This window comes from Alligator mississippiensis, chromosome 7, assembly GCF_030867095.1.
Source record: "Alligator mississippiensis isolate rAllMis1 chromosome 7, rAllMis1, whole genome shotgun sequence".
Classification (NCBI taxonomy): domain Eukaryota; kingdom Metazoa; phylum Chordata; order Crocodylia; family Alligatoridae; genus Alligator; species Alligator mississippiensis.
In genome coordinates, this window is record NC_081830.1 from 23,018,427 (window position 1) to 23,030,474 (window position 12,048).

The 12,048-nt window shown below is 41.9% G+C and overlaps 1 protein-coding gene across 2 annotated transcripts in view; it reads left to right on the plus strand.

Annotated features, from left to right (window-relative positions):
- Positions 1 to 12,048, plus strand: part of DOCK5 (dedicator of cytokinesis 5) — a 146,313-nt gene that overhangs the window by 70,643 nt on the left and 63,622 nt on the right. For both annotated transcript variants that reach the window (XM_006276811.4, XM_019482453.2), the window contains exons 7-15: positions 1,244 to 1,379; positions 1,849 to 2,006; positions 2,544 to 2,625; positions 4,300 to 4,429; positions 6,285 to 6,357; positions 9,619 to 9,761; positions 10,614 to 10,739; positions 11,397 to 11,521; positions 11,728 to 11,826. In XM_006276811.4, the coding sequence (XP_006276873.1) occupies positions 1,244 to 1,379; positions 1,849 to 2,006; positions 2,544 to 2,625; positions 4,300 to 4,429; positions 6,285 to 6,357; positions 9,619 to 9,761; positions 10,614 to 10,739; positions 11,397 to 11,521; positions 11,728 to 11,826 (1,072 nt within the window). The remainder of the gene's footprint in view (positions 1 to 1,243; positions 1,380 to 1,848; positions 2,007 to 2,543; positions 2,626 to 4,299; positions 4,430 to 6,284; positions 6,358 to 9,618; positions 9,762 to 10,613; positions 10,740 to 11,396; positions 11,522 to 11,727; positions 11,827 to 12,048) is intronic.

A 12,048-nucleotide genomic window follows, 5' to 3' on the forward strand; every position in this document is an offset into this window, starting at 1 on the left:
ACCTGTCAAACCTCATTCAGGTCAAATAAGTTAATTAAGAAGATATTTTAAAGCAGAGTTGAAAAATTAACCACTTAACATTTTTATAGAACTTGAGATTTAGTGGATGCATAGATATTTCAGTTTTTAAAACATGCGTAAATTTGAATCTAAGGAGTCTCACGTTAGTTAGATTAATTTATTAGTTCAATTTATTCTGTAGAAATTTTATTTTTTGAGAGGGGGGGGGAGCAAGGGGGGCACTGGGCCAGTGTTTATTGTCATTAAAACAGCATATGAGACTGGAAGGACTGGGACTTAAATATTTCTTATCTAGCTACTAGGTTCAGTCTTCAGTTTGATATCTATAGTTTACACAGTTTAAGACTCTTGAGGCCCTGTCTAGGCTTGACGTTTAGGTCTTGTTGAAAGTTAGTTGTTCCTTTGAGGATGATTTCAATGTACACCGTTAAATCAGCCTATGTTTGTGCTTCAAGTCAAGCAGTGAAAGGCTAGGGACCCCGAAGGTTTTCTAATTTTAAAGTCAAATGTGTCAGAGCATTTATATTAATGTTGGTGTGGACAGGTATTACAGTTCCCAAGAATGGGACATGGAAGATGTGAATACTTCCTTTTGAAGTGCAGCATACCCTTTTCCCTTGTCAGTAGAATAGGAAAAAAAACTTGGTAAAATGGGCTCCTCTAATTGCCTTTGTAGCTACTGAGATATTCTCATGGGTAGTTCCATACGTATGTCCTTCAGGTATAACGTCTCTGTTTTTTGGGTTACATCTTCAGTGACCGGAGCAGGTATGGAGAGTCTAGATTCAAGTCTGTGCTCTGGTGTGCAGGAATCCCTCATCATTCCACATAAAAACCAAATCCCAAAGCACTGCATTGCTTCAGTCTACCCTTGCTCCTAATCTGTCTTCAGATGATGTGTAGAAAACTGTAGTACAGCTGAGGATGTAGGCCTGAGGTTGTGGATCCCATGATGGGACCTTCAGAGTTGGAACAAAAAAACAATGATGCTAACAGCAGCAGATCGTTAAAGAGTGACCCCCATATGGTTCTTCTACCTGTTTATCTTCCTTGTTGTTGCAGAGTGCGCCGTTAGTTCTTTAAACTACCCACTCTCATTTAGAATGGGAAGAAAAGCTGTGTCAAGGTTTTACATTCCTTTACATTAAAACCACTCTTGATTACAGTTGCTTCCAGTTTACCTTATCTTTTCTGTGCCTCTTATATCTTGGATGCCACACAGGATCCTAGGGTTGGATTTGGTGGTGCGAGATGACAATGGAAACATCCTGGACCCAGATGAAACTAGTACTATCACCCTCTTCAAGTCCCATGAGACTGCATCCAAAAGGATTGATGAGAGGATCCAAGAAGAGAAAGTATGAGTTCATAGGCAACTTTGAAAATCTCAGGCAAAATGTGGTTACCTCCTTTCCAAAGCGTGTACTTCATAGTAACTATGTAGGGTCATCTTTTAAAAAATGCCTAGATGTATTCAGTTCCTAAGTCCCATTTTAAAAGGGAAATCTTTGAAAAGAGAGCTTAAATCCCTTTGACTTGAACCATCAGTTATTTTATAAAATACTGTTGTTCTGAGCTTTTCGGTAAAGACTGCTGTTTTGATATAGCTCTTCTCCTTGAACCTGTATGTTTCTCATGAACTTTTATAGTACTTTTGGGAGTATTGAACATGCATATAGCTGTGTCCCATATGGATATGCATTATTGTAGGATCAATGTGAATTGAACCCTAGCACCAAGTTTATTGCACTGTGTTAGCCTGTTGGTAATTATATTTTTATTATTTCTGGATATGCACTTTCTTTTCTGATTCATCTTTCTCTGCAGTCTGTGCAACAGAATTTGGACTTACGGGGGAAGCCTGTATTTAGTACAACACACACATACAGTCTCTATGTAAACTTCAAAAACTTTGTCTGCAACGTTGGTGAAGATGCAGAATTGCTTATGAGCCTATATGATCCTGACCAATCCAAATTTATCAGGTAGTTTGCTGCTGAGCCCCCAAGTTCCCTAATGTTTTTTAAGTCATCACAGTGGTCCATCTGATGAGATAAACGAGTTAGTGGCGCTGGGATTTTTTCCCTTGCATTTGGTTAGCATATCTCCAATAGTCTGAACACAGGTTATTTTATTTCAGCTGAGACAGCCAAGATCCTGAGATCAGATACTACTTAAAAATCCCTCCGTACAATTTTTTAAATTGGAGGTGCGTATACTCTGGTGTCTTGGCCATGCTCCAGCTTGTCTCTTTCCGCTTTTAAGTCCTCTTATAGTTTCCCTTTAGATTTAATGTGTTTGATTTGGTTCCTGACTTTAAATTGTGTCGAAGAGGGTACTCAAGAAGTAGGTATATTTCACTGAGGTGTCAACTAACTTTTTAAGTATCATTTATGAATCTTTTGGAGAGAGAGAGGGTTTGAGATTAAAGTTTTAAAATGAGCCCAGATGTCTTAACTGCTTTTGAATAGTATACCCATGCACATGGCATAAGAAGCTAATTTTATTTACTCTATTTATAGTGAAAATTACCTCGTTCGTTGGGGTAGCAATGGGATGCCAAAGGAAATTGAGAAACTTAATAATCTCCAAGCAGTTTTTACAGTAAGTCCTATTTGTAAGCTGGAAATTCCCAGCACCTAGAGTCACTTATCCTAATCTTTATTGCTGTTGTTTTATTTCATCCAAGAAGTCCCAGGCAGAATTTTGCTAAGCATGTATAAATATCAAAATAATTATTTCCCTCCTACCCCCTTTTTTTCTTTGATGGATGCTATATAAATACCAAGACTCTTGCACAGTTTTGTTTGGAAGTCTTTTGTATCTCGCAGATGTTGATAGGCTTTCCAAGATGAGATGGGTCTACCTGTCAGTAAACAAACAGGAAAATTTCTGAGCAAAGCAAGTGGCATAATGAACCTGTGTTTTTGCTTTGTATGCCTTACAGACAAAGTTAGGTCACCAAGTGATTCAGAAGTAACTGGTAAATTTAGAGACCTGCATGAGATATCATAATTATAGGGATTTGACTGCAAAAAATGGCAGAGCATATGCCCTGAGGAAACTTAACCACTTTAAGATGTCTGAGAATTGCAAGTTATTTGGTTATCTTTGTTGGGCATGAGGCCTATTGCGTTTCTCCTTGGTGTGTTAGAAATGGAGACAGAAGTTTCTTTAACCACTATAAGACTGGCAGGGTGATAGGGTAAATCAGCAAATAGATGACCAACTACAGGAGAGATGACTTCTGATATGTTACAGATTCTTGAAGAAATGAGAGTATTGGTGATGGTCAACGTGTTAAAATGAGCAACTCCAAGCTGTGCCTTCAAAAAATGTACGCGTGCCCTTTGTGCTCACTCATAGACATTTGCTCATCCTAGTCACGTGTGTATGCAAATGGCTGCAGACCCAGATATTTTGTGGGACAAGGTGGCATACATGATTTGTTTGAATAACTGGCATCTCATAGATGATTTGCAGTATCCGCATGTGAAAATATTCCACATTGTTTTTCTGAATAGTTGCCTGAGGTCTTTGTCAAGGTATGTTTATTTGGAAAGGATGATTTCATTGGGCATTTGGGGCCTCTGAAACTTTGCAAGTTTCACTAGGCACTGACCTGTCTCTTCACATGCCTGAATATACCTAAAAACCTGGCCCCAAGAGCCTCATGTGTTGTCTTGTTTTTCAACTGAATGCTTCCATTTAGAAAGAGTTGAATATGAATGGATCATTGGGGTTTTTTGGGGGGGTTGGTGGTATTTATGAACCTGTATTTTGCTCTTGGAGATGGATTTGTACAGGCACTTACCTGTGGCCAGCTAGATAATATAAAATCACTTATAACATGCTGTTAATGAAAGGATATTACTTAAAAATTAATTATTTGTGGCATGTTCAAACTAGATAAGAGAGCAGCATAGGCAGAAACTACCCTGTTGTTAATAGTGTTTTAGCAATAATATCATTTTTATCATTTGCAACACCACTTCTGAAAACTTTTATCAAAGAATAAGGTGGCATTTGGAGATTCCGATGTTGAAATTGGTATTTTTTGTTTTGTTTTGTTTTTGTTTTAAACAGTATATTTGCCCAAATAGGCTATTTACAAAGGAACCATTTCACTTTCTTGTAACAAATAAGTTTCCTACCTCATGTGCATGTGACTTCACTTGATGGTCAAAAAATAATGTAAATCGACAATAACCTCTTTATTCTTTTGCCACATTGATAACCAGCTGAACTTTGTTTTTTCTGTTTTAAAATGGTATCTAGGACTTGAGCAGTTCTGACTTGATCAGGCCTAAGATCAGTCTGGTGTGTCAGATTGTGAGAGTGGGGCATATGGAACTAAAAGATGGGAAGAAACACACCTGTGGGCTCCGGAGACCATTTGGTGTTGCAGGTATGAGACTCTGACAGATGATGACCTGCAAAATGTTTTAGTTGTAAGAACACGCTCTGTGGGTAGTCATGGCACATGGATTGTATTCTTGGCCATGCCACTGACAGGAAAAGTCAGGAATGTTTCAGTGTTACTCCCCTTTTATAAAATGGGGATGAGGTTATCAACCTGTCATTGGAAAGTGCTTTGAGATCTACAAACAAAAGATGCTTCATGAGATGTAAGCATTATTACTGTTCATGATTTATTTAGCCTGATTTGGTTTTACTGCCTAGTTCTTATCCTTTTGGCTCCCTGTGAAACAGTGGTGTCCCATTCTGTTTTCAGTCCTTGTTAGAGGCATTTTTTCCTGACTAAAAGAACACATTTTTCAAAAGAGCCTTAGTAAATTAGGCCCGGAGCTGACCACATATGCCCTATGAAGCCACTGGATCTGGCCCATGGAGCTGGAGAACTTGGCCTGTGCTGGGGCTGGGCAGTGAGGAGTTGCACAGAGGCTGGGAAGCTTCCAGCTATGCCTGTGCTATTGCTACTTCTCTGTCCCCACCCTGCCTCCCTTCTTCTTCCCCTCCAGCTGTGGCCCCTGTCATGGGAGCAGGAAAAGTCCCCTGTGACTGGCACACCACCAAAGCCATTCGGCTCATGTCAGACCAGAGCTGGTTTTTTTGGTTTGTGGTTTGTAAAAGTTGCAGCTGCTGAATTAGACAGGCAATTCCTATTGCATTAGGCACTGAACTTCCTCAGTTGCCTTTGAAAATTCTAGTCTGAAATCACAAGGCTCCTGTACACATGCAGAGAGGCTGCTCTGATGCACTGTAACTGCAGTGCGTTGGAGCAGACTCAATCGAGCCTGCTGGAGCGTGGCAACTATTGCACTCCGGCAGACTCCAGTGTCGCGTGTATCAGCATTCCTATGCTGAAAAATGGCAACAGGGCCCTTTTAAATTAGAACTCATTCAACAAGCTTAAGTTCAAAGCACCCTGCTGCCATTTTTCAGCGTGGGGACACTAATACATGTGATGCTCCGGGTGATTTAATTAGCATGGCTCTCGGAGCTGCACTAATTAAAGCGCGGCCCCCCCCCCCCCCCCCGATCATGTCTCTGAACACCCACAGAAAAGATAAATCTTGAAGCAAACAGCACTTGAAATCAGGATGCAGCTTCTTTGCCTTGATCTGCTGCATGTAAATCCCACCTGTTTATGAAGGAGAAAATGGTTATGTGCTGCTGTAGACTGAATTACTGTATGTAGGAAAGAAAAATTCTGGTTAAAGTCATGTGCAGCATCTGTGCTACCACATACGAGAACGACAGCATTAAGGGCTGGGACAGTGTAAACCATTCAGGTTAATGCAGATAGATGCATATTCACATGCTGAATGAGTGTTGAGAATTATATTTTTAGGAAGAGAGTTTGAGAGGCGGGGTTGGGGTTTTTTGGTTGTTTTTTTGCCTCTCCTTGGTTTTGGGAAACAGAAAGTTTTCCATAAGTGATCAACAAGAAATGTACAAAGCTCCTGGGGACTTTTTGGCCAAACTTCCCAACTGGTGTAAATTTTTTTCACCATTGCAGTTGCTCAATCATGCTTCATCAATAGTAGCAATGTTGGCATGAAGTGCTCTGGTACTTTCAGTGCTACGTTAATCACACTTCTCTAAGGCTAAAAAACTCCAGTGACGTTGCTCTGGTATGTCTCTGAATATTGCTATTACTAGTGGAACTGAATCAGAATGATCAACTTTTGTCAACTTGTCCATAACTTGGACGAGGGATACATATATGCATGCACTATCCCTCAAAAGTAAGCTGTTGGGTATATAAAATAATATTTGTTTAAACTGTCTTATTGTAGTAATGGACATTACTGATATCATACATGGGAAAGTAGATGATGAAGAAAAGCAGCATTTTATTCCCTTTCAACAGTAAGTATTGGACTCTAGTGTGGCTTTCAGAATGGGAATGTCTGTGGATGCCTTGCTATATGTTGGAAAGATTTGTACAGATAGGTTGGTTAATTGTAGTGATCAACCTTTTTTGGATGAACACATTTCTTAAGTCATTGAAGCCAAAAGTTTGGTGCAAGGTCCTGACTTGTACATTCTTAGGATCATCTCATTGCTGTGGTTTGTGCATCTTAAAACTGAATGATGGACTAACTCATAAACAGTAAAGTTGGGAGATGACTTATGGAGTCTTGGACACTTAGAGTAGTTAGACTCCGTAACCTGAAATACCAGAGAGAGAGAGAGAGATTTGGCCATTATCCAGTTAAGGTAAATAGGGAGAGTACAGTGCAAGTTAGTGTGTGTGGCCCTGTTGAGACTGTGAAAATAGGACATGTAATCTGCTCTCCATAGATGTTAAGTTTGGGAATTCCAAAAGCATCTAAGGGTGCATCCAGATGAGTGTGGCTGTAACAGGGCAGGCTCATGTGGGCCCACCCACCTGTTTCTTTGGGCCCAGTCTCTCCTGCCACGGCTTTGTTGTTCCCATATACGGATGGTACGTGCGGGAGACTGCCCATTACTGCCCCGATGCCAGGGGGCGCTATCTGCACCTCCAACCTTCCATATACTGCAGCCCATGCCTCACAGATGGCATCCAGATTAATATTACTCCCAGTCTGAGACTGGAGCAAACTGAGTCCAAAGTTGGGCTCCACATGCGCGCACACATTCATACCACCTCCCCTCTCACAGGAGGCCTCTTCCACTCCACCCCTCTCTTACTGGGGCCTCTGGCATACTGCCCATTACTGGGCCACACTCCTCTGCCCTGCTCCTCCTTGAGCGGCCCCTCTTGGGCCATCAGGCTTTGCTATTCACATACTGGCCTTGCCATGTAGTCCTTCAGTTCCTGTGAGTTCCCCTACTCTACGTGGTCCAGCCTTGTGCCAAACCCTGGTTTAATTCTGCCCCAAGCCTCTCACTGGGCACAATTTCTCATAGGGCTGGCCCTTGCACTGTCCTTCAAATTTACTCTCATTTGACCCTACTCGGTACACCCCTTGGGCTGTCCTTCAGGCCTACTCACACGTCGCCCCTACTCTGTGCAAGGCCTCCCAGTACTCTCCATACAACCCCCTCTGGGCTCTCCAGGATCTGCATCCCTGCTGGGCTCAGGTGCCTATATGTGGGCATATGTGGTGCCCACTACTTCCCCAGCTGCCTCCAAAGCACCCCTGAAGATGGGGACTGGGGTTCAGGCGCCTCTCTTTGCCTTTCACCAGGGAAGTCACTGGCCTGGCATTTCCTGGGGACTCCTGCACCACCAGGCTACCCTTCCCTGGCAGGGTGCAGTTCTAGGTCATGCCTAGGACCAGGAGCCTCTAAACCTTCCCCATAATCTCCTGCCCTTACCTCCAAGGTTGTTCCTTCTGCAGCTCAGCTAGGCAATGTTGCTGCCTTCCCTGGCCGCAGCAAACTGCAGCCTTTATATGCCTTGTGTTCAAAATGTCTGCCCTCATCAGGCAGCTGGTAGTTGTCTGCCTCTGCTCTTAAAGTGACCGGCACCCAAAGGTGCCCTGCCACAGTGGCATGTTGCACCTCAAACATGTCTGCATCGCCACATGCTGCATAGTGAGGTGTTCTCCACACCGCAGGTGTGCGCTGCTCCAGTATTTTTTTGGGGGGGTGGTTTCTGCGGGTTTTTTTGACCCCTAGATATCCCCTTTTTTTTTTTACCCCTGAAAATCTTAGGATATCTGGAATCAAAAAAACCCGCGGTGGGGGGGGGAACAGAAATGCACGCTTGGGCAGCGCGTGCTGATGAAAAGCGGAGCCAGGCTACCTGGAGCTGCGCTGTGGCTGCCGGCCAGGCCTCCGCCCGCCAAGATCACCATGGCTGCAGCCCTGGGAGGCTCCCAGGCCCCCAGGTAAGGCTGCTGGGGCCAGCACAGTGCTGACCCCAGCCCCTCCTACTGTCCCTGGGGTAACTTGCCATGTGCCAAAGCGGACGTGGCATGGGCATTCCCCGAGGACAAATAACAAGCGCAAGGTGTGCTGCTGCCACTTGTCCCCAGGGAACCAAATGTCTGCGCTTGTCTGGACGTGCCCCGAGTGATTAGGTGTACAAGTCCTGTTGAATATCTCTTGCCTTGACCTCTTGGCATCATTTAGTGCCTCAGCTGTCTGTGACCCGTAGTTCCTACTACGCCACAGTCAAGGAGACTTCAATTTCAGTGATGAAACAGTTCCTGGTTAACGGTTGAGTATTCTGGTTCAGAGAGGAGAGCTCAGCTCCTGCGTTTCTGCACTGTGAGTTAGACTACTACATTCTGCTGGATCTTTGTTTGCACTGTTAACTTTTTCAGCACATTAGTAATTAAAATGGCGCTTGTTTGGGTAAGCTGAGCTGTATTATTACAGTCCTAAATATAGCACTTCATTTGGAACAGCCAGTATGTCATTACAAAGGACTTCCAGTGGATATTTTTTTCTTCCTTTCAGAGACTGTTTATATGACTAAAAAGCTGTACAACAGAGTGTTACGCCTTTGCATAATAATGTTGGCTACCACCATTTTTGTTGCTCTTCCCTCTAAACAACTTGTAATTAGAGATTGGCTTGTGTTATAGCATCTGGAGCCAAATCCAGACCCTTCCAAAATCAGGGGACAGTGCTGGGGAAGAAGAGTCTGTGCTCTGGTTTATTGTAGATAAATGTCTGGATGGAGATCCAAACTTCACCTAGGATCGGAGGTGGAGTTCTCTGCCGAGATCACCTAGGATCAGGTGGTCGGAACCAGGGCTTCTGTGCTGAGGTCTTGTTAAAACCAATGTAATGCCACTCTACATCCCTTTAATTTAAGTCAGTGGAGTTATGTGAGAGGTAAATTTAAACTGCGAGTCTGATCTGAAACCACTGACATTGAAGATAGTCTCAAGATCAGATCCTGAATGCCTTTCTCTGAGCTTATGCACCATGGAAATACCATGTAACTCAAAGAATTAAATTGGATTTAAGTGATGCCATGCCCTTGTCCTGGTGCAGAGAGGTGGATTTCTCCCCTGTCTGACTAATGAGGCAGGAAAAAAAAATACCCCAATGAAAGCTGCTTTTTTTTTTTTTTTTTCTTCTTACCCTAAAAAGAAAAAAAGAAGCCTTGTCTCACACTGCCTGGGTAAAGTTTGTACTCTGATGTTCATTCTGCCTGTATCCCTACCTCTGTTGTTTGCTCCTCAGAATTGCCATGGAAACATACATCAGACAGCGACAACTAATCATGTCCCCTCTAATAACTTCCCATGTGATTGGAGAGAATGAGCCTCTCACTTCAGTCTTCAATAAAGTCATTGCTGCAAAGGAAGTGAATCATAAAGGGCAAGGTATGTAAGTCATACCAGAGGTCACTATAAAAATGTGGGGCTGGGGAGGCAGCCACTTCACTGAAAAAGGAAATAAATTATGTGGCAAAGTCCAGCGATCAAGGTTGTTGGAGTATGCTAGCTCCATGAAGCCAGACCCTGAGATCCTGATGTGTTATTCTGGTAACCACAGGAGACCTCCACAATGGAAAAACATGATCTGCTGCCATTAGAGCCCTAACTCCCTTGCTGTCACTGCAGCACTTGCATCTTGTGAGGCACAGAGGTTGTGTAATGCACATTCACCAGAGGGTTAAACTTACTCTGCATTTACTCAGTTTTTACTTAGGCAGAATTTCAACAGAAGGCACTTTATTCCCTTGTTACCTTCTGACTAAATTTGTTTGTGACCAGCCTCATTTTTTTTTCAAAATGTGAGTAAAGTTGTATGTATTTAAAATAGTTTAAATGAATGCAATAGCTTACCTTTTCCCTATATATCTCCTTACCCTGGTTTTTCCTAAGATATCTGGTGTGTCTGAAACAGTTTGCTTTGGATTCTCCCACTCTTAGTGAATTGCTTCATTTAGTTTCATTGGGCTTGTTTGTTTGTTTGTTTGTTTTGTTTTGTTTTTTGGGTGTTGTTTTTTTTTTTTTTTTAGAATAAAATTCCATTCCCCATGAGCAAATGTTGGAAGATAGGTGATGTCAGTATGTGGGTTTTTTTCTATGTTTGTGACATTTTAGTATTCAGATCAGACAAGAAAATAGTTATTACTTTTTTTTTCTTGTTAAGGCCCAGAAGTAATTATGATGCTACAGATATTACCTATGTTCAAGTTAACAGTTGTTCCATGCTGTATTTTGTCTTAGGCCTCTGGGTTTCTTTGAAGCTGCTGCCTGGTGATTTAGCCCAGGTTCAGAAGGATTTTTCGCATCTTGTGGACAGATCAACAGCAGTGGCTCGTAAAATGGGATTCCCTGAGATTATTCTGCCTGGTAAGTGCCTTAAATTTCATCATCTTAAACTACAATTTATCATACTACTAAAGGTCGTAAGATGACACAGGGCATGGATGTATCCACAGTATATCTGCTATTAACTGCTTCAACTGAAAAATGTGTTTTATTTTCCTCTAAACACTTTTTAAAGAAAGCTGAAAGTTTTTAATTTTCAGTAGGTTTTCTGGGGGTTTTATCAAATAAGTGAAAACTTTAAATTTTTAGTTACTTAAGAGAAACTGAAAAATGTCAGCAAGGAGGATTGTTTTGTAAAAAAACTTGCATTTAGTCCAAGAAGATGGGTTTTTTAATAATTATTTAGTGTATGCAATGCATTTAATTCTCGTAGAGAAGAATTCACATAGAACGCAAATACAAAAAGTAAAAACCTTGGTTGTGGCACAGTTTGTTGCATTAATGACGACATGCATTAAATGGAAAACATGCTCAGAAGGATTATTGGCTGGCCATAACTTCATATGAAGATGAAATCAATAGTTCAGTCTAAAATACTGTTGATCTACAGGGATCAGTCAGAGATGTAAAAGGGAGAAGAGTAACAGGATCAAATGTAATGTTAGGGTGTGAAAAGTAGCACACCCCCAATTAACTCTTCTGGAAAAATGACTCAACAAGGGGCTTTTATTGTTTCAGGAGACGTTCGAAATGATATCTACGTCACACTAGTGCAGGGGGAGTTTGACAAAGGGAAAAAGAAGACTCCCAAGAATGTAGAGGTCACCATGTCTGTACATGATGAAGATGGCAATCTCTTAGAGGTATGAAAGATTTCTCAGATGGATGTCAGTAATGTTGCTTTATGCATCTGATGGGCTGTTGCCAAAAGTTTTTTCTATCTGGGGAAACCCTTACAGAGTTCTGATTTGCAAGGACTGCATGATTATTGAGTCAAACATCGAGAAAATATTTTTCCTTGGCTTCAGTTGACTTTGTTCTTCTGTTCCTCATGTCTTTTTGTCCAAAGAAAGCTATCCATCCTGGTGCTGGTTATGAAGGTGTCTCTGAATACAAGTCTGTTATTTATTATCAAGTGAAGCAGCCTTGTTGGTATGAAACAGTGAAGGTAAGACTTTTTTTGTTGTTGTTCCTTTCCTCTTCACTTACCACGTGTGATTGATTGGGAAATACTGAATCAGATGGAACACTTAAATAGCCATGAGTTACACTATGGGTGTATCTACATGTATGCTTTACTGCAGAGTTGACTAAATAGCTCTGCAGTAAAGTATCACCATTTACACGTTGTGCCAGTATTAGGGCGCAATAAATTAATTAACTCCCCTGT